This window comes from Leucoraja erinacea, chromosome 40 (genome assembly GCF_028641065.1).
Source record: "Leucoraja erinacea ecotype New England chromosome 40, Leri_hhj_1, whole genome shotgun sequence".
In the NCBI taxonomy this organism is placed as follows: Eukaryota; Metazoa; Chordata; class Chondrichthyes; order Rajiformes; family Rajidae; genus Leucoraja; species Leucoraja erinaceus.
The window spans coordinates 4,119,137-4,141,944 of NC_073416.1; the positions used below are offsets into that span (position 1 = coordinate 4,119,137).

At 47.6% G+C, this 22,808-nt stretch overlaps 1 protein-coding gene across 2 annotated transcripts; it reads right to left on the reverse strand.

The window, feature by feature from the left end:
• Positions 1-4,228: 4,228 nt before the first annotated feature.
• On the reverse strand, positions 4,229-22,764 carry LOC129714713 (keratin, type II cytoskeletal 8-like). Of its 2 annotated transcripts, none has more exons than XM_055664485.1 (9): positions 22,363-22,764; positions 19,477-19,685; positions 16,095-16,155; positions 14,651-14,746; positions 11,616-11,780; positions 9,802-9,927; positions 7,920-8,140; positions 5,748-5,791; positions 4,229-4,543 (listed from the first exon to the last, which is right to left on the reverse strand). In XM_055664485.1, the coding sequence occupies exons 1-9, from the start codon at positions 22,615-22,617 to the stop codon at positions 4,398-4,400; spliced, it is 1,323 nt and encodes a 440-aa protein (XP_055520460.1). In that variant the 5' UTR covers positions 22,618-22,764; the 3' UTR covers positions 4,229-4,397. The 2 variants fall into 2 exon arrangements, with proteins under 2 accessions (XP_055520460.1, XP_055520459.1); XM_055664484.1 differs by having other exon boundaries at positions 14,651-14,749.
• Between the last annotated feature and the right edge of the window lie 44 nt (positions 22,765-22,808).

The window sequence follows — 22,808 nt, forward strand, 5'->3', positions numbered from 1 at the left end:
GGAAATTTAACAACTACTGTTAAGAAAGGACACAGAGTGCTGGAGTAACTCAGCGGGTCAGGCAGCATCTGTGGAGAACATGGATAAGTGACGTTTCACAGAGTGCTGGAGTAACTCAGCGGGTCAGGCAGCATGTGTGGAGAACATGGATAGGTGACGTTTCACAGAGTGCTGGAGTAACTCAGCGGGTCAGGCAGCATCTGTGGAGAACATGGAATAGGTGACGTTTCACAGAGTGCTGGAGTAACTCAGCGGGTCAGGCAGCATCTGTGGAGAACATGGATAAGTGACGTTTCACAGACAGAGTGCTGGATAGGCGAGTTTCACAGAGTGCTGGAGTTACTCAGCGGGTCAGGCAGCATCTGTGGAGAACATGGATAGGTGACGTTTCACAGAGTGCTGGAGTAACTCAGTGGGTCAGGCAGCATCTGTGGAGAACATGGATAGGTGACATTTTAGGTTGGCACCCTTCTTCAGACCAAAGATCTTATAGCGGAGCGCTCTAAGATCTTTGCTTCAGACTGATTTGTGTGGGGGGGGAAGCTGGAGGAGAGGGGAGGGGCAGGGCAAAGCATGGCAGGAAACAGGTTCTTTATTTGTAAACCAGCATTTGCTGTTCATTGTTCCTACAGTTTAACAACTACTGTCTGTGTGCAAGGAAAGGGGCTTCTCTTTATTTGTAGGTTAGCTTTGCAGTCGGGAAGACATTATTAGTTTCAATCTAAAGCTCCTACTTTAATGTCGTTGAACCAATATTTCAGCATATTTGATTTATTCACCATTATAAACCTGTCCCACTTAGGCTATTTTTTAGGCGACTACAGGTGACCAGGCTGTTGCCACATGGTCGTTGGGGTGTCGCCTGTACGGCCGTGAGTCGTCTCCTCAGTCGCCCAAAGAGTCGTAACGTCTTTCTGGTCGCCGCTGGATTTTCAACATGTTGAAAAATTCTCGGAGACAGTCGGAGACAGTGGGTTTGACGCCAACGAGCGTAGCTTGACTTCTCCTGACTTAGGTGCTCTTGTAGTTTGTCGCCAGGGTAACGGAGGTTATCGCCAGGTGATGTAGGTTGTCGCCAGGATCTGACCTCGGTTTTTCTTTCTTGAAGTAATTATTCTATTTCAAATTTTTTGCCAAAGGAGGGGTCCAGTCACCAATTTTTTGGCGACATGCTACGACTATGATAGTCGCTAGCAGTCCCCTAAAAAAAAAGCTTAAGTGGGACAGACCCAAGAGTTTTTTGTACACCGTATATGAGAAAAGTGTGCCTTTTCCTCTTTTCCGTCAAATGCCATTTTTTGCCACAGAGGGGCAGCGTTGCTTAAGGAATATAGAATCAATTTGGAGCAAGAAATAACGTGCCAGAGGCAAGTCAAGTCGTTTATTTGTCACATACACATACGAGATGTGCAGTGAAATGAAAGTGGCAATGCTCGCGGAACAACAAAACAACCAAACAACTTATAAACACAATCATAACACACATATTATTTTACATAATAAATAATAGAAGGAAAAACGTTGAGAAAGGCGTTTACAGTCCGAATTGCCTCTGGGAAGAAACTCCTTCTCAACCTCTCCGTTCTCACTGCGTGGCAACGGAGGCGTTTGCCTGACCGTAGCGGCTGGAACAGTCCGTTGCAGGGGTGGAAGGGGTCTCATGATTTTGTTTGCTCTGGAGTTGCACCTCCTGTTGTATAGTTCCTGCAGGGGGGTGAGTGAAGTTCCCATAGTGCGTTCGGCCGAACGCACTACTCTCTGCAGAGCCTTCCTGTCCTTGGCAGAGCAATTCCCAAACCAGATGGTAATGTTCCCGGACAAGATGCTTTCCACCGCCGCTGCGTAGAAGCACTGGAGGATCCTCGGAGACACTCTGAATTTCCTCAATTGCCTGGCACTCAGCGGGTCAGGTATTATAGAGTCATACAACGCGGAAACAGGCCCTTCGGCCCAACTTCTCTATGGCGACCGAGGTGCTCCATCTACACTAGGCCCACCTGCCCTTGTATGACCCATATCCATATCCATCTCAACCTTTCCATTCCGGGTACCATCCAGATTGTTCTAGTTAAAATACCTGCCTCAACTACCTCCTCTGGCAACTCGGTCCATACACCCTCTGTGCGAAAACGTTGCCTCTCAGGTTCCCGTTAAATCTTTCCCCTCTTGCATCAAATCTATGTTCTCCGGTTATTAATTCCCCTACTCTGAGTAAAGGATTGTGCATTCACTCTATTCCCATCATAGGAGACAGTATAGAAGGAGGTCCCAAAGCAGTTGTGCAGGACCCTGGTGAGACTGCACCTAGGAGTATTGTGTGCAGTTTTGGTCTCCTAGTTTGAGGAAGAACTTTCTTGCAATTGAGGGAGTTCACCAGGTTAATTCTCGGGATTGCGGGACTGAGATATGATGAAAGAATGGATTCACTGGAATTTAGAAGGATGAAAACATATAAAATTATTCAGGGATTGGACGGGCTAAATGCAGGAAAAATGTTTCCAATGTTGGAGTCAAGAACCAGGGTTCACAGTTTAAGAATAAAAAACTTTTAGGACATTTAGGACCGAGATGAGGAAAAACATATTCACCCAGAGAGTTGTGAATCTGTGGGATTCTCTGCCACAGAAGGCAGTGGAGGCCAATTCAATGGATGTATTCAAGAGAGAGTTGGATATAGCTCTTAGGGCTAACGGAATCAATGAGTATGGTGAGAAAGCAGGAACGGGGTACTGATTTTGGATGATCAGCCATGATTATGAATGGCGGTGCTGACTCGAAGGGCCGAACGGCCTCCTCCTGCACCTATTTTCTATCTTTCTATAAGAAAAATGTCATTGAGCTGGAAAAAGTGCAAATAAGATTCACGAGAAAGTTGCCTGGGCTTAAGGGACTGAGTTATAGAGAGAGGGTGAGCAGGCTAGGAGTTTATTGCTAGGAGCACAGGAGGCCAAGGTGTGATCTGATAGAGGTGTCTAAAATGATGAGGGGAACTGATAGGGTGAATGCTTTTACTCAGAGTAGGGGACTAGAGAACTACAGGGCATAGGTTGAAGGTGGGGTGGGGAGGAGAAGATTGGAAAAAGGGATGAGGGGCAACTTTTTCCCCACTTAGTGGGTGGTGGGTATATGGAACGAGCTGTCAGAGGAGGTAGTTGAGGCAGGTACTATAATAACATTTTAAAAGATATTTATACAGGTACGTAGATTGGAAAGGTTGCAAGGGATACGGGCCAAATGCAGGTACATGGGACTAGCTTAGATGAGCATCTAGGTTGGTGTAAACGAGTTGGGCTGAAGGGCCTGGTTCCAATGCTGTATTACCATGTGACTGCCTTCACCCAAGGCAAGAAACCAACGTCTTTCAGAGAATTCATGAGGCAATTGACCGATGTACATCTCATCTTTCTCCCAAGTAATTTCCCAAATGACAGTGAGATGTGTAATCTCCAAAGAAAATTTTAGTCAGAGGGTGGTGAATCTGTGGGATTCATTGCGCAGGCCGTCAATAGATATTTTGAGGGGATAGAAAAGGATTTTAAGAGATACCAGACCAATGGCAGACCCGTTGGGTCTGCTCCCCCAACGCAGCCGTTCCCTACCCGCAGCCCCCACGGGAGACGTGGTCCTCGAACTGAAGCCGTTCTTGAAAGGCCGAATTAAATGGCGTCTCTCGAGGTTGAAATGCGGGCGTCAGCAGCCGTTATGGTCGCTGGTCAGCAGGAGGCGACAAAATGAGTGAGTGGGGGGGGGGGGGGGTGGGGGGTGGGGGGAGAGAGGGATCTGATTAAAAACATGTACTTAAAGGCGACGAAATGTAATGAGGAGCGGATACTTAGAAAGAAAAGCGAAATCTCCACCGAAATGGAAAAGATGTGGGAGACTGAGCATCTGGATTCGGCGTGGTAGTGAATCAAAGGAAGAAAGTAAAAGGATCCATTCCGATTGGACATCTGCGAGCATCGGCCATTCCGATTGGACATCTGCGAGCATCGGCCGTTCCGATTGGACATCTGCGAGTATTGGGCACGAATCAAAAGGCAGAAAGGCAGCCAGTCGTCAGGCACAGAGTTTTATAGATAGATAGATTCTTGATTAGTACGGGTGTTAGGGGTTGTGGGGAGAAGGCAGTAGAATGGGGGAAAGATAGATCAGCCATGATTGAATGGCCGATTCTCCTCCTATCACTTGTGAACTTATGAAAATGAATTGTAAAATAACTGAGACAACCTTGTGTTATCAAGCTTTATTTCACATTTGGTCCCAGGAGTGGGAATAAAATCCTTCATAAACCCTCATTCTCTCAATCCTTTAACAATTTATCGATAAAGACTTAAAATGCAAGACATTAAAAATGATTGAAATGACCAGACATGACTTGGGAGTCAAACACAAGGACTTCATCTTCTTTGAAAAACGGATGACTCGGAGAGTGTCTTCCCATCCCTGGTCTCGATCGTCTTAACGATAAGGGATTTGTTTGCGAGACTCTGTTCCAGTCCACCACGGAGGGAGGTCTCAAACTGCATCGCCGGATAGGAGTGACCTGTGGACACATTCTCATTTTAATCGTATGGAAGGAGAAGGAGCAACGGTTGTGTCGGAAAGCACAAAATCTACTAATTTATTCATTGAACATCAAGTTGCCAGCAATAGAGGAAGGAACTGCAGATGCGAGTTTACACCAAAGATAGACACAAGATGCTGGAGTAACTCAGGCAGCATCTCTGGGGAGAAGGAATGGGTGACGTTTTGGGTCGAGACCCTTCGTCAGTCTGTGTCTATCTCTGATGGAGTTTTCCCAGTTATGAACACACAGAAGTTCGTGGACGTTTTTATTATAAAGGTTGTTGCCCTGCCAATTCTGCATGATGTAGTCAAACAGAGGGAAGAAACAAAGAACTGCAGCTGCTGGTTAAGACACCAAAGGACACAAAGTGCTGGAGTAATTTAGCAGGACAGGCAGCATCTCTGGAGAGAAGGGATGGGTGACGTTTCGGGTCGAGACCCTTCTTCAGAGATTAATGGTTAGCCAACATCTGCCATTGAACCAAGAAGGGAAACTTTGTCCTGCCTTTGTGGAATTGGGTTAGATTGGTCCCATTACTAACTTTCAGTGAAAGGGCACAGCCTTGACCCATCATTTGCTCAAGGTTCACACAAAGAGACAACATCTTGTACAACTGCAGCATAACGTCCCAGTGTCCCAGATGGAGAGAACTGGATTTCTGCTCCCATTCCCCCACACTTCCAAACGGACAAACAAAGAAAAAAAGTTGAGGCACAGGCCCACTGAGTCCACACCGACCAGCGATCCCCGCACACTAACACTATCCTACACACACCAGGGACAATTTACGTTTATACCAAGCCAATTAACCTACAAACCTGTACGTCTTGAGTGTGGGAGGAAACCCACAGAGAGAACATACGTACAAACTCCATACAGGCGGCACCCAGTCACTGGTGCTGTAAGGCAGCAACTCTACTGCTGCGCCACCATGCCACCCACTTAAATAATGTCGAGATAGTGTTCCCTCACAGATTAAAATGCTCGTTAAATCCCTCCAGGTCTCACTTTTTAAGCTCAGGGGGCAGGGACCCTTCCTGCGAACACACAGACTGCCCAGCCTAGCCCAGCCCTGCCATAGATCTAGTTACAAGATGTTGAGAGCTTTGGCCACCCGGCAACTGAAATACAGCCACAAAATTTTCTTTTGAATTGAAAACACATTCAGTACTTTACTTACTTTTTACCGATTGGTGATAGGTCACGTTCACTGGTTTTGACAACCTGCATTCAGAAAGGAGAGGAACAGTGATTGGAAAGGAAATGTACAGTGGTAAATAAAGACACAAAAATACAGTGGAGCCCATAGCTTGAGCAGCATTCAAGTGTACATAGAATAGACTTAAATGTCTTGGCTTCTCACCTTGCAACCCATAAATCTGCCGAGTTCCAGAGCAAGTAAGTACAGAAATCAGTCTGAAGAAGGGTCTCGACCCGAAACGTCACCTATTCCTTCGCTCTCTAGATGCTGCCTCACCCGCTGAGTTTCTCCAGCGGGTGTTCCACCTTCAAGCAAGTATAGAAGGCAATCCCTGGCACATTCCCAGTTGGGTAGCAGGAGAATCTCTGGAAATACCGGATGTTCCGTTGCTTTTTATTTGTATGACTGGCTTGGCAAATGAAATTCCTCGTCTGTTGCACAACATACTTGGCTAATAAAATATTATTGTGACTGTGATATTAGGTATAGCTAATACCCGAACTGAACTAAACTGCTGTTAATACCCAAATATCCTCAAGCAACTGTTTGTTTCAAATTTGTGCCCTTCTTATATACACTTGGAAACAATTCCATCTCATCCAGTGCTACAGGTTGCAAAAAGGTAATGCTCCACTTTAATCAATCTAGAAGTTGGGGTTTCATTTATGTTTTCCAAGCTCCAACATTGCTCAGCAGGTGAAACATACACAAGTCCTTTCAGCAGGGAGCGAGGAATGCAGCCCAGAATAATCATGGACTTTGATTCCAACAGCTAGGGCGGCACGGTGGCGCAGTTGCTGCCTCACAGCGCCAGAGACCCGGGTTCGATCCGGGTTATGGGTGCTGTCTGTACAGAGTTTGTACATTATCCCTGTGACCGCGTGGGTTTCCTCCAGGTGCTCTGGTCTCCTCCCACATCCCAAAGATGTGCTGGTTTGTAGGTCAATTTGCTTCTGTAAATTGGTGTGTGTGTGAGATGGAACTAGTATGTGGTGATTGCTGGTTGGCACAGATTCGGTGGGCCGAAGGGCCTATTTCAACGCTGTGTCTCTGAACTAAACTAAATTAAGATCATTGCCACAGGTTTTCCCGTCAGCTCATATTGATACAATATGGTACTGCCAGGCTTACAGACAGAAAAAGCTGAAGTAATTCAGCGGGACAGGCAGCATCTCTGGAGAGAAGGAATGGGTGACGTTTTGGGTCGAGACCCTTCCTCTTTCAGTGGCTGGTTGCCTTGCCCAGAATATCATGGCAATGATTGCGCCCCAGTCCAACTTGCCTGCTGACTGCGAATTAACTCCAGGCAGCTACATTCATTATTACTTACAATATCATGTGAAAATGCTCAGCTTCACTCTACATTGTCACAAAACAGCCCAAACGTGGGGTCAAGGAAAGAGCGTTCACGTCACGGCAACTGTTTCCACCAATCTTTCCACCACCACGCACAAGAAGCAACAAGACAGACACCATTGTCTGCCGATGCAGAGAACTGTGTGCAGCTCTGGCTGAACAACTTCTAATCTTGTATGTGGACTCGATAAGAAGAAGCCCAAAGGTGGAAAGACATTCTTGCCATAGAGGGAGTACAGAGAAGGTTCACCAGACTGATTCCTGGGATGGCAGGACTTTCATATGAAGAAAGACTGGATAGACTCGGCTTGTACTCGCTAGAATTTAGAAGATTGAGGGGGGATCTTATAGAAACTTACAAAATTCTTAAGGGGTTGGACAGGCTAGATACAGGAAGATTATTCCCGATGTTGGGGAAGTCCAGAACAAGGGGCCACACAGTTTAAGGATAAGGGGGAAATCTTTTAGGACCGAGATGAGAAAATCATTTTTTACACAGAGAGTGGTGAATCTGTGGAATTCTCTGCCACAGAAGGTAGTTGAGGCCACAGTTCATTGGCTATATTTAAGAGGGAGTTAGATGTGGCCCTTGTGGCTAAAGGGAACAGGGGGTATGGAGAGAAGGCAGATACAGGATACTGAGTTGGATGATCAGCCATGATCACATTGAATGGCGGTGCAGGCTCGAAGGGCCGAATGGCCTACTCCTGCACCTATTTTCTATGTTTCTAACCCACATTTGCACGTCATTAGTTGGACTAAATCCCACAGCAAGAGACACTTAAGTAAACAAACCTGCTCTCTTCGCCTTCAAGCAGTTTCTTGTAAGTGGCAATTTCAATGTCCAGGGCAAGCTTGGTGTTCATCAATTCCTGGTACTCGCGCACCTGGCGGAGCATCTCTTGGTTACCCTTGTCAATGGCATTCTGCAGTTCAGCAATGCGGGCTTTAGCGTCAGCAATAGCCATTCCTCCACGCTCTTCTGCCTCAGAAATTGCGGTCTCCAGCTGCTCTCTCTGTAACATACGGAAAGTTGTTAGTCCCCGAGTGAGCCAACACCGCCACTTGGGAATTAGTAGGTTAATAGGAGAAAGCATTTGATCAGGACTCATCCCCACGGTTTGGGAACAGCTCCATCCAAGACCATCCGATAATTGTCGACGCAGCCCAGCCCGGACCATCACACAAACCAACCTGCCTTCCATCGACTCCATCTACACCTCACGCTGCCTCGGCAAGACCAGCAGCATCATCAAGGACAAATTGGAACCCGGCCACTCCCTCTTTCCCCCCCCCCCCCACCAAGCAAAAGGTATAGAAGTGTGAAAACGCACACCTCAAGATTGATGGACACTTTCTTCCTGCTGTTATCAGATAACTGAACCATCCTCTCACCAACTAGAGGGCAGTCCTGAGCTACTATCTACCTCATTGGAGACCCTCGGATTCTCTTTGATCGGAGTTTACTGCACGCTATCATGCACTACACGTTATTCTAAACGCCGTACCCCCCCCACCCCCTCTCGCGTTGGGGACGGGACCCAACGGGTCCCACTTGGTACAATGTTTACACATTCTGTTGTGCTGCAGCAAATACAAATTTCATTGTCCTATCTGGGACATATGACAATAAAACACTCTTGACTCTTAATTCTTGACATGGACTTCACATTTGCAAAATTGCTTTGATTATGAATTATTTGCCCAAATGCAATGTGTCACAATCTCACTTGTATAATGATAGGAAAGCCTTAACTTGGAGCCAAAGAAGATGAAGGAGCTCTTTGCAAGCACGCCTGACAAGAATGGAATCAAACATGTGTAGCCAGGGGTGGCTCCTGGTTGAGTTTGTACTGAGTAAACTGCTCAGTCAAGGGATGACAGAGAGAGTACACAAGTGTTTGTATCAGAGCTTCCCACAGTGGAGACTGCAGGCCCTTTTTTGTTTTGAAATGTTTATTGAGAAATGTTAACCGACCTGGCTCACCACAACCAATGTAAGTGCGGCACGGTGACGCAGTGGTAGAGTTGCTACCTCACAGCGCCAGTGACCCAGGTTTGATCCCGACTACGGGTGCTGTCTGTATGGAGTTTGTACATTCTCCCCGTGACCTGCGTGGGTTTTCCCCTAAGATTTTCGGTTTCCTCCCACACTCCAAAGACATATAGGTTTGTAGGTTAATTGGCTTGCTGTAAATGTAAAAAATGCCCCTAGTGGGTGTAGGATCGTGTTAGTGTGCGGGGATCGCTGGTCGGTGCGGACTTGGTGGACGAAGGGCCCGTTGCCGCGCTGTATCTCTAAAACTTAAAACTAAATCTACGGTTTCCTCCTACACTACAAAGACGTACAGGTTTGTGGGCTAATTGGCTTGGTGTTTGTGTAAATTGTCCCTCCTCCTGCTGTAAATTGTAAAGACAATACTCCGACTGTAATTTGCCCCTAGTGTGTGTAGGATAGTGTCAGTGTGCGGGGATCGAAGGGCCTGTTTGCGCGCTGCATCTCGAAACTAAACCGATTATCCTTTCCATTCAGTGGGGAGTTACAAACCCATCATCCAAAATAGCCCGTTGATGGAGACACAAGGACAATTGGGACTTGATGAACCAGTCAAGGGGAAGGAGATTGAATAGGAGGATATTTACTATAACAACAACCAACATTTTATAGTTGTCTTACTTGTTGTTTCAAAGCCTGGATTTCAGAATTTAGTCTTCCATTTTGTCTTTGCATATCTGTGATCTCAGTCTTGACAATACGAAGGTCATCGGCACATTTCCCAGAATTTTTCTTCATATCGGTGAACTACGTCAGAGAAATATCAATACAAAGCTTATTATCATCCGACAAACAGCTTAAACGGCAATGGCTGGTGTGCCCATTGCTCTGGTAGTTCTCGTGAACTGCATGCAACGACCTAACATTGTGGAGGAAGGAACTGCAAATGCTGGTTTAAACTGAAGACAGAAACAAAATGCTGGAGTAACTCAGCGGGACAGGCAGCGTCTCTGGAGAGAAGGAACAGGTGACGTTTCGGGTTGAGACCCTTCTTCTGAAACCGTTGAGTTGCTCCAGCTTTTTGTAACTACCAAACATTGATATGTTTGTTTCACTCTTTGTAGATGCCAATGGCCCCAGTTTATCTGGAGATACCAGGAACTGCAGATGCTGGAATCTTGAGCAAAACACAAAGTGCTGGAGGAACTCTGGGACGGGCAGCATCTGTGGAGGGAAATGGACAGGCGATGTTTCGGGTCATGACACTAATTCAGACTGAGGCCTGCTTGAGTCGGTCCAGTACATTGTTTGTTCCAGTTCATCTGCTGATTAAGTATTTGTTGAAGAAGGAACTACAGATGATGGAAAATCGAAGGTAGACAAAAGTGCTGGAGAAACTCAGCGGGTGCAGCAGCATCTATGGAGCGAAGGAAATAGGCAACGTTTCGTCCCGAAACCCTTCTTCAGACTGATCGGGGCGGGGGTGGGCGGGGATAAGAAAGGAAAAAGGAGGAGGAGCCCGAAGGCTGGGGGATGGGAGGAGACAGAAGGGGGACTGAGGAAGGGGAGGAGACAGCAAGGACTAACAAAATTGGGAGAATTCGATGTTCATGCCCCCAGGATGCAGACTCCCCAAGCGGAATATGAGGTGCTGTTCCTCCAATTTCCGGTGCTGCTCGCTGTGGCCATGGAGGAGACCCAGGACAGAGAGGTCGGAGACGGAGTGGGAGGGGGAGTTGAAGTGCTGAGCCACCGGGAGGTCAGGTTGGTAATTGCGGACCGAGCGGAGGTGTTCGGCGAAACGATCGCCCAACCTCCGCTTGGTCTCACCGATATAGATCTGCTGACATCTAGAGCAGCGGACGCAATAGATGAGGTTGGAAGAGATGCAGGTAAACCTCTGTTGCACCTGGAACGATTGCTTGGGTCCTTGAACGGAGTCGAGGGGGGAGGTAAAGGGACAAGTGTTGCATCTCTTGCGGTTGCAAGGGAAAGTGCCCGGGGAGGGGGTGGTACGAGAGGGAAGGGAAGAATTGACAAGGGAGTTATGGAGGGAGCGGTCTTTGTGGAAGGCAGATATGGGGGGAGATGGGAAGATATGGCGAGTGGTGGGGTCACGTTGGAGGTGGCGAAACTGACGGAGGATTATTTTTTGTATGTGACGGCTGGTGGGGTGAAATGTGAGGAATAGGGGGACTCGGCCCTTGTTGCGAGGGGGGGGGGGGGGGGGGATGGGGGGGGGAGAGAGCAGTGTTGGTTGTTCAAGGTTTTCAGGTTAATTGGCTTTGGTTAAAAAAATATATATATATTTTAAAAAATTGTAAATGAAAATTGTCTCTGGTGTGTGGGATAGTGCTCGTGGGATGGTGCGGAGATAGTGCTCGTGGGGTGTTGCGGACTCGGTGGGCCGAAACGCCTGTTTCTGCACTGTATCTCCAAAGTCTAACGGTAAAGGTCCTTACAGACGGCCCTTGGTAGCATGAGACAACTCTTACCTTCGTCTCACATGTATACATGTTGTCTTGACGCATTTTGTTCACCATCCCTTCATACTGAGCCCGCACATCGTCGATGATGTGGCTCAGATCCAGGTTGCGGGAAGTGTCAACTTCCAGAGTTACAGCCGTGCTCTTGATCTGGACTTGTAATTCACGGATTTCCTGGGTGGCAAAACAAAGAGATGTCGCTCAGCTACTCAGTCTCCACGTCCTGTTTTAGCAGTTACAGCTATGGCTCCATCGGAAACACTAAAGAGCCAAGCGTATTTATATTGTACATATGCAAGAAATTATGTCAATAAGATCAAGTGGAAAAAAATGATTTGAAAGTCATTTCATATAACAGGAGCTCTTTGCTGCTGTAATGTATTTACACTGATCACATGGAAACAGTTCATACCCATTGAATAGCTTATAGAATGCAACATAACTGAGGCACCCAGAGTGCTCCGGTTTCATCCCACGTCTCAAAGACGTGCGGGTTTGTAGGTTTAGCGGCCCTCTGCAAATTACCCCTAGTGTGTAGGGAGTGGATGAGAAAGTGGGATAACACGAAACTCGTGTGAACGGGTGATCGATGGTCAATGCAGACTCGGTGGACCAAAGGGCCTGTTTCCACGCTGTGTCTAAAGCCTTACTGCCATTTGCATTGGTTAATTAAATACAGCGCGGGATGAATATGGGCAGTCGCAATCCTGATCATCATGGGCATGCTAATCATGAATGGTTTTGGCACTGAAGCAATGCTTCTAAGAAGGATCAGTCATGCTTAAGAAAAGATCTCAACTTTTGAGTGTGAGCGTGCAAGTTCCTTGGTCTCAAGTCATGCATTTCTGTTCAATTTGGGTTGAGACATTCGACAAGGACAGCAAGTTACAGTCAGGCTATTCAGGGAAGAAGTTGGGAGGCCCATGGACATTTGGAGGTCACATCTCCCAATGACAACTGATGCCAGGTCAACTGCCAGCTATAAACCCCAAGATTGGTGGGGTTCCTCTTAACCCATGTTATCCAAGGATACGGAGAAAGGGTGGAGTTTGGTCACGGGTCAACAACGATCTCACTGAATGCAGGCCCGCTGAGTTACTCCAGTATTTTGTATCCATCTTCGATGTAAACCAGCATCTGTAGTTCCTTCCTCCACATTGCATCACTGATGCTCACCACACTCTGGCTGGAGATCTACTTCCATCTCCTTTCAGAACCTCAGGCTTTTGGACCCTACATTTGTCCTTCCTTGCCTTTGTTTGCAATTAACTTGAAGCTCTCCTAATTCTTGCCATGCATGTTTAACTAGAGGCCTGTCTGTGAACTGTGTAAGAAGGAACTGCAGATACTGGTTCACACCAAAGATAGACACAAGATGCTGGAGTAACTCAGTGGGACAGGCAGCATCTCTGGAGGGAAGGACTGGGTGACGTTTCAGGTCAAGACTGAGAAAGCACTGTGTCCCTTATGTCAGCCCTGACTTACTGTATCTACCATCCTTACAGGCTCTGGTTCCAGATCATAGTAGAATAGAATAGAATAGTTTCTTTATTGTCATTGTAACATGAACCATGTACAACAAAATTTAAAAATGTCCTCAAATCCTCCTGTACATTTGGTCCAAAACTTCATATCATGCCACCTTGACTTTGAAACTCCCCTCCGTCTAAACTCAGCGTGATTTGGTACACTTCTATCAAATCCCCGAGCTTTCTTACGCCAAATATAACCTCCGCTTCTCCGTTCCAACATTATGGCTGAAATGCCTCACTATGTAGCTCTCTAATCATCTCTCCTTTCCACCCTGAAGAAAGGTCCCAAGCTAAAACATCATCAAGCCAAAGGATTTGAGTCTAGGAGCAGGGAGGTTCTACTGCAGTTGTACAGGGTCTTGGTGAGACCACACCTGGAGTATTGCGTACAGTTTTGGTCTGCTAATCTGAGGAAAGACATTCTTGCCATAGAGGGAGTACAGAGAAGGTTCACCAGACTGATTCCTGGGATGGCAGGACTTTCATATGAAGAAAGACTGGATAGACTCGGCTTGTACTCGCTAGAATTTAGAAGATTGAGGGCGGATCTTATAGAAACTTACAAAATTCTTAATGGGTTGGACAGGCTAGATGCAGGAAGATTGTCCCCGATGTTGGGGAAGTCCAGAACAAGGAGTCACAGTTTAAGGATAAGGGGAAAATCTTTTAGGACCGAGAAGAGGAAAACATTTTTCAGAGAGTGGTGAATCTCTGGAATTCTCTGCCACAGAAGGTAGTTGTGGCCACAGTTCATTGGCTATATTTAAGAGGGAGTTAGATGTGGCCCTTGTGGCTAAAGGGATCAGGCGGTATGGAGAGAAGGCAGGTACAGGATACCGAGTTGGATGATCAGCCATGATCATATTGAATGGTGGTGCAGGCTCGAAGGGCTGAATGGCCTACTCATGCACCTATTGTCTATGTTTCTATCACCTATCCATGTTTTCCAGAGATGCTGCTGAGTCACTCCTGCACTTTGTGGGTTTTTTTGTAAAACCACCATCTGCGGTTCTTCGTCTCCGCACCTGTCACCTTGCTTGCTTTGTCCAGCCTGGACTCACCCAGCTCACAGGAAAAACCTTCAACATCCAGAACAGTATGGCCAATTGTATTGAACTAGTCTCAGGATATGGGGTTGGTTGGATAAGATTAAGATAAAGACAAGTTTCTTCCATTAGAGAGTTAAGAATCACTGCAATCTCCTGTTTTTGGATAGAAGGGGGGGAAATGAGGCTAATTCATTGGAGAGATTCAGGTTGAGATAGACACATTACTTGGTGTAGGGTTATTGAGGAATAAGTAGGATTAGTGGGGTTTGGGTGAAAAATGGGGCGAACTAAAGAAACAGAAGTGGACCATTCACCTCCTAATGCTCCCTGTGAGAGATCGGAGCCTAACTGTAGCTCCTGTCCTCTCCTAATCCAACACCAGCGATTCCCCAGTTGAAAGCGGAGAGTTCTTCGTGACAACTCCCCACACCGTGTCCATTACGCAAGACAATATTGTTGTTACCTCATCAAAAATTTCCTTCAGGAAGTTGATTTCATCGATCAGGCTCTCGAGCTTTGCCTCCAGCTCCACCTTGTTGAGATAGCTCTCGTCAACATCCTGCTAGGAGAAGGAAGAGACAAGTGTGAAGTGTGTGGAAACGTAGAAAATAGGTGCAGGAGTGGGCCATTCGGCCCTTTCGAGCCAGCACCGAGTCAAGATGTCAGTGGAAATCTTGCCTGGCTCTTTGTCCACTGCAGTCGTGCTACCTGGCGTTTTATGCGTCGCTGTTCAAGCGACAAGCTGCATGCTGCAAGACAAGATCCTGCTGGGACCCTCAAAACCAAGCTGACCCTGGTCCATCACTGGGGTAGGCAGGTGCATATCTTGCTGGGCCACACTTGGTGCCAGCGGAGAGAATCCAAGCATGTCCAAAGTGGGTGTCACGGCGGCACAGCGCCAGAGACCCGGGTCCCATCGTAACTACGGATGCTGTCCCTACCTAGTTTGTACGTTCTTCCCGTGACCCTGCGAGTTTTCCCTCGGGTCCTCCAGTTCACTCGGTAAAATTGTCCCTAGTGTGGAGGAGAGTGCTGGGGTGCGGGGCGACAACTGGTCGGCGTGGACTCGGTGAGCTGAAGGGCCTGTTTCCGCGCCGTATCTCGAAACAAAACTAACAAACTAAATGGCCACTGAGCCAAAGTACCGGAAATGGCTGGTGATTAGTACACTGGTCAATGACAACATAGAAGAAGAAAAAAAACAATGGTGACAATTTGAAATGGAAGACCGACTTCCACCCCAACTTCCTAACACAAAGTAGGAATTCACTGGAATTTAGAAGGATGGGGAGTGGGGAGGATCTTATAGAAACATATAACATTCTTAAGGGATTGGATAGACCAGATGCAGAGAAAAATGTTCCAATGTTGGGGGAGCCCAGAACCAGGGGTCACAGTTTAAGAATAAGGGGTTGGCCATTTAGGACTGATATGAGGAAAAACGTTTTCACCCAGAGAGTTGTGAATGGGTGGAATTCTCTGCCACAGAAGGCAGTGGAGGACAATCCATTTGACGTTTTCAAGAGAGTTAGATTTAGCTCTTCGGGCTAATGGAATCAAGGGATATGGGGAGAAAGCAGGAACTGATTTTGGATGATCCCGGGGAAAACCAACACAATCCACGGGGAGAACGTACATATCATCGGCTCTGACCTCCCCACCATTGAAGGGATCTATCGCAGTCGCTGCCTCAAAAAGGCTGCCAACATCATCAGGGACCCACACCATCCTGGCCACACACTCATCTCTCCGCTGCCATCAGGTAGAAGGTACAGGAGCCTGAAATCCATACAGACAAGCAACCCGTGGTCAGGATCGAACCCGGGTCTGGCACTGTAAACGCTGTAATTCTACTGCTGTGTTCCCCTCCTCTGCATAAATAGGACTGACATCTCACACAAACCCACCTTCTTGATCATGACAAATTCATTCTCTTTCTCTGTGCGCATGTTAATCTCATCTTCATACCTGCGGAACAATAAATGCTGGAATTAGCAACTTCATGGCAAAAGCCGCATGTAGAATGTCCACAAAAGCTGATTATGACAGGCATAGATAGGGTAGACAGTCAGAAGCTTTTGTTCACAGGGTGGGAAATATCAAAGACTAAATTTCAGAGCTTTGAGCTGAAAAGGGACAAAGTTTAAAGGAGATGTGTGGGACAGGTTTTTTTTAATTTATTATTTTACACAGTGGGTGGTGAATGCCTGGAACACACTGCTTCTAGATTGGCTCATGGATATGCAGGGAATGGAGGGATATGGATCATGTACACAGGCGGAGATTAGTTTCACTTGGCATCATGTTTGGCACGGACATTGTGGGCCGAAGGGCCTGTGCCTGTGCTGCACTGTTCTATGTTCCATCATCACCTCAAGAACACTTTTTCAATAAAACCAGCCTAGAATCGTTTTTAAACACATCTTCCACACGACACTGCTGGAGGGAACTGCAGATGCTGGTTTAAACCTGAAGAAAGACACAAAAAGCCGGAGTAACTCAGCGAGACAGGCAGCATCTCTGGAGAGAAGGAATGGGTGACATTTCGGGTCGAGCCCCTTCTTCAGACTGGTTCGGGATAAGGGAAACTGGTCCTTACCTTCCACCCCATCAGCCGCTGAATCCGAAATTACCGCCACCTCCAACGGGATCCCACCACATTTTCCCATCTCCACCCCTTTTCCGCCTTCCGCAGAGACCGTTCCCTCCGCAACTCCCTGGTTCACTCATCCCAAACCATCCCCTCCCCAGGTACCTTCCCCTGCAACCGCAGAATATGCAACACCTGTCCCTATACATCCTCCCTCGACTCTGTCCAGGAACCCCGACTGTCCTTTCAGGTTAGGCTGAGATTCACTTGCACCTCCTCCAACCTCATCTGCTGTATCCGTTGTTCAAGATGTGGACTCTTATTCATCGACAAGACCAAGCGCAGACTGGGCGATCGTTTCACTGAACACCTTCGCTCAGTCCACCTGAACCTACCTGATCTCCCGGTTGCCAAACACTTTAATTCTCCTTCCCATTCCCACACAGACCAGTCTGAAGAAGGGTCTCGACCCGAAACATCACCCATTCCTTCTCTCCAGAGATGCTGCCTGTCCCGCTGAGTTACTCCAGCTGTTTGTGTCTATCTTCCACATGACATTGTTCAGTAAAATAGTGTGCTTGCTTCTGGTATCAAAATGATGTATGTTGAATGTTAAATATTTACAACTTACAAACTGACCTTTTAAACCCAGCCTGCCCAACAGATTCAGAAGTTTGTTTCCAGCAGTTCACAGGCTCCCTGGAGACAGATTGGTGCTGATAACAGTGTCTCGTTATCAGGGCTGGATTTAGATGAAGAGAGGCCCTAAGCTATTTCACTTGTGAGCCCCCCCTCCCTCCCAATCCCCCACCCCCAAGACTAGAAGACCCGACAGTGACAGTGTGACATTTTTAGATCCTACTGTATGTTGTCATTAAACAGTTGGTTTTAAAATACACATTGGATTCACCGCAGAGTGGGCGATGCCTTACCTGGATCGCCGTTTGAAGCTGGAGTGTTGGGCCTGTGGCAGGGATGAGGGTTGGGGCCGGAGGAAGGCAGGTGAGTGGACTGAGGCCGAGGAAATGTCTGATGGAGGGGTGGTCAGGGGGGAGGGGGGGGTATGAGGACTGTAGTGTGGGTGGGGAAGAGCAGGGGTCACATGGTTTGAGGGGAATGGGGAAGACCCAGTGGAACAGCCACTGAGATTACCAGGGTTAGGGGGGCTAGCACTAGGACCCAGCGCAGTCAAACCCGGGGCAGTGGGAGTTAGCAGCTTCAGGCCCGGTGCTGAGTCCAGGCTGCAGGTAAGGCGATGAAGTGGCCAGGGTCAGCGGGCAAAGAGTAGGAGGTCCCGGTGGGCGGATGGCCAGTGAGGCAGCGAGCTTATACGTAAATCCGGCCCTGCCCGCTATAAGTGATGGGAGCAGAATTAGGCCATTCAGCCCATCAAGTCTGCTCCGCCATTCAATCATGGCTGATCTAACCCTCCCTCCCAACCCCATTCTCCTGCCTTCTCCCCATAACTCCCGACACTCACACTAATCAAGAATCTATCTATCTCTGCCTTAAAAATAGCCACTGACTTGGCCTCTGTGGCAAAGAATTCCACAGATTCACCACCCTCTGACGAAAGAAATTCCCTCTTATTTCCTTCCTAAAATTAGAGTTATGTTCAAAAGTGGGTGTTGAATACACTGTTTAAGAAGGAACCGCAGATGCTGAAAAATGAAATGCTGGAGAAACTCAGGAGGTGAGGCAGCATCTATGGAGCGTAGGAAAAAGGCGACGTTTCGGGTAGAGACCCTTCTTCAGACATTTGGATTCAGACTGTTGGATGCCCTGTGGTCCATGAGACATTTTGGACCGAGCCGTCAAGTCACCTGTCCGTTTCCCTCCACAGATGCTGCCTGACCTGCTGAGTTTGTCCAGCTCTGAACCCAGTGTTTTTCTTGTGCAATGTTTCCATTTCAGAAGGGACTTATGTCAACCTTGTGTCAACCGTCAGTGGGACCGTGACAGTTTGCCTTCAGGGCAGGAGCGGTGACACAGAGTTCCTTCAGCTTATTACCATACAAGAGATCCTGCTGTAAAGTGGATGTAGAAATATGTGTGTGCAGCAAAGGGCCGGTACAGGATCAAACAACCTGCCCAGTCAGTCAACACTCACTGGCCCGACACATGCATGAAGGATGCCACTTGGCCAAGAGTTAGGGATACCAGCTACACTCTAGCACCAGTCACTGCGTTTCACTCTCATCGGGAAGAAAGTACAGGAGTCTGAAAACTAACATCCAGTTTCAGGAGCAGCTTCTTCCCCACAGGCATCAGGCTATTGAACACTACACAACACTAACCTCTATGGACTTCAGTTTGAATTTTGCACTTGAAGTTTAAGTCATTATGTGTAATATCTATCTCTCCCTCATAACCCCATTCTCCTGCCTTCTCCCCATAACCCAACACCCAACTAATCTAGAATATATCTATCTCTGCCTTAAAAATATCCACTGACTTTGCCTCCACTGCCGTCTGTGGCAATGAATTCCACAGATTCACCACCTTCTGAATAAAGAAATTCCTCCTCATCTCCTTCCTGAAATTAGAGTCTCTCCCCATTGAGTTATGTTGAAAAAATCTGTCAAATCTCCCGCCTTAATAATATCCATTGACTTGGCCTCCAGGGCCGTCTGTGGCGATGAATTCCACAGATTCACCGTCCTATTATAGAGGCAGCTTTCGGAATTTGGACCACGTACTTAGTCTTGTAGTCTTCCACCAAGCCCTGCACGTTGTCCAATTCGACTCCCAAGCGCAACTTCTCCTGGGCCAGGCCGTCTATCTGCAGCTTGAGGTTGTTGGCGTAAGCCTGGTACAGGGTGTCGATGTTGGACGTGCGGGACCCCCTCTCCTGCAGCAGATGCCAGTGAGTCTCCAGCTGCTTGTTGCGTTGCTCCAGCGACCGCACCTGAAACACACACACCAGCGCGCTTGGGCAAGATGGACACGAAATGCTGGAGTGACTCAGGAAGCATCTCCAGAGAGAGAGAGGGAAACGAACGGGTCGAGACCCTTCTTCAGACTGAGGGTCAGTGGGGAGGGAGGCACGGGCATACGGAAGGGCAAGGTGCCTCCTCGCCCCGTGTACACGCGTGGAGCCGGTTCCACTTGAAGCGGGGGAGAAAGAACAAGGGCAATCAGACCGGCACATAAATGCTGGAGTAACTCAGCGGGACAGGCAGCATCTCTGGAGAGAAGGAAAGATGTTTCAGGTCGAGACCCTTCTTTGGACTGAGAGTCAGGGGAGAGGGAAACGAGAGATGTACACGGTGATATGGAGATATAGAACCTTATGCCACAGACTGCTGTGGAGGCCAAGTCAGTCAATATTTTGTAAGGCAGAGATAGACAGATTTTTGGTCAGTGCGGGTGTCAGGGGTTACGGGGAGAATGGGGTTAGGAGGGGGAGATAGATCAGCCATGATTGAATGGCGGAGTAGACTTGATGGGCCGAATGGCCTAATTATGCTCCTATCACATGAATGAAATATATACAAAGTAGTAAGGGAAACAGGCCATTGTTGGCTGTGGGGAAGGCGATAGCGAGTTCTACAGACACTGAAACTCAATAGGACGACAGTGAAACTAGTACAACGGGGGAGGGGATGGAGAGAGAGGTCAATGTTCATACCGCTGGGTTGTAAACTGCCCAAGCGAAATATGAGGTGTTGTTCCTCCAATGTGGATATGATCCGTGCTGTTGCCAGGGTAACACACTCACCGATTTTTTTTTTAGTTTCCTACCACTCAATCTAATACAAAATAGAGATTAACCTTTGGACTGTTGGGGCGCAGCGCGTTTCAAATTAACGCGGCTCCGTTGTACGATGTTAATGCAGGTAGCCGACACGTTCGGTCTTATAGAAAGCCTATGCGGAAAAGTACTTTAAATTCTAATGACCCCAACTACAACAAAACGGCGGAACCCCGAGCAAAATGCAAATTAGTGGAGTGTTCAGTTTGAAGAAGGATCTCGACCTGTCCTCCAGAGATGCTGCCTGGCTGGGCTTGTACACTCTAGAGTTTAGAAGGATGAGAGGGAATCTCATTGAAACATGTAAGATTGTTAAGGGTTTGGATACACTAGAGGCAGGAAACATGTTCCCGATGTTGGGGGAGTCCAGAACCAGGGGCCACACACAGTTTAAGAATAAGGGGTAAGCCATTTAGAACGGAGACGAGGAAACACTTTTTCTCACAGAGTGTGGTGAGTCTGTGGAATTCTCTGCAGGTTCTCTGGATACTTTCAAGAGAGAGCTAGATAGGGCTCCGAAAGATAGCGGAGTCAGGGGATAGGGGGAGAAGGCAGGAACGGGGTACTGATTGGGGATGATCAGCCGTGATCACATTGAATGGCGGTGCTGGCTCCAAGGGCCGAATGGCCTACTCCTGCACCTAGTGTCTATTGACTCTCCGCGCTCTGTGACTTTTGGAAGTGTTGGAGGAACTCCGCGGGACACAACTTTTAGGGTCGGGGTTCAGTCTGAAGAAGGGTCCACACCCGACACGTCTCCTGCCCATTCCTCTCCAGAGGCGCTGCCTGGCCCGTTGTATTTTGAGTAATCTCGTGTAGGCGTGTTGGGTTTTATTTTAATTCAAGGAATAAGACTTAAAAAAACAAACCAGAACGTAACTAGATTCAAGACAAACAAAGCAATAACATTTTGGAGTCCGTCACGGTGGATTGACTTTGTCTATCGCCGCCCACACGGTGAAATAGCGGGCCACGCTCTCACCTCTGCAATCGCCAATAAGGTACAGGGGCCTGAAAACTGACGGCCAACGATAGCTTTTCCCTTACAAACAAGCTCGTCACAAAATGCTGGAGTAACTCAGCGGGACAGGCAGCATCTCAGGAGAGAAGGAATGGGTGACGTTTCGGGTCGAGACCCTTCTTCAGACTGCTAAACACCACACTCCAAAAATAAACTCCGAACCACATGGACTTGGGGCCATTGTTTGTGTGTATATACTGAACTTTTTTGTTGTTTGTTGCTCACTGGAATTTAGAAGAGCGAGAGGGGATCTTATAGAAACATATAAAATTCTTAAGGGATTGGACAGGGTAGATGCAGGAAAAATGTTCCCGACGTTGGGGGAGCCCAGAACCAGGGGACACACAGTTTAAGAATAAGGGGTTGGCCATTTAGGATTGAGATGAGGAAAAAAAAAATTCACCCAGAGTTGTGAATTTGTGGAATTCTCTGCCACAGGAGGCAGTGGAGTCAAGTCACATTTATTTCTATAGCACATTTAAAAAACAACTCTCGTTGGCCAAAGTGCTTTACATTTGTTATAAGATTAGTATAAACAAACAAACTACATACATTTATACATATAACCCTCGCTCAGTGGACGTTAGGAAACGCTTGGGAGTATAGATAGGTTTTTTGTCTTGACTTAAATACCGATTCACTGGATGTTTTCAAGAGAGTTAGATTTAGTTCTTCGGGCTAACGGAATTAAGGGATATGGGGAGAAAGCTGGAATTGTGAATGATCAGCCGTGATCATATTGAATGGCGTTGCTGGCTCGAAGGGCTGAATATTTCTCTATATCTCTATCTATTCCCCCCTTTGTTTTACCTTGTCGATGAAGCAGGCGAACTGGTTATTCAGCCCTTTGATCTGCTCCTTCTCCTGGTTGCGGAGTTCTTGAAAAGCCTGCCCATCCTCGAAGTGTGGCACCTCCAGCGACAGGGGCTTGATGTTGACCCGCGGCGCCGCCGCCGACGTCAGGTAGCCGGCGGAGCGCACCGAGCTGGCCCGCTGCATCGCCGAGCCGGGGGTGTAGGACTGGCTGCTGAATCTCTTGGTGTGGTACAAGTTGCGGCCGGCCATGTCAGCGTAGGGGGGGAGAACTCTCGCGAAGAAACAGAAGAAGGGAAAAAAGAAACAAGCTTTTTTTTTCTCTCTAAAAAGACTTTTCCTTCTTTGACTTCGAAGCGGTCTCGAACCTGCTTTTCGCCCGAGGGTACTGCGCTCCCGTTAGTCGGGACAGGTATTTATTCAACTCTGGCTCCCTTATTGGG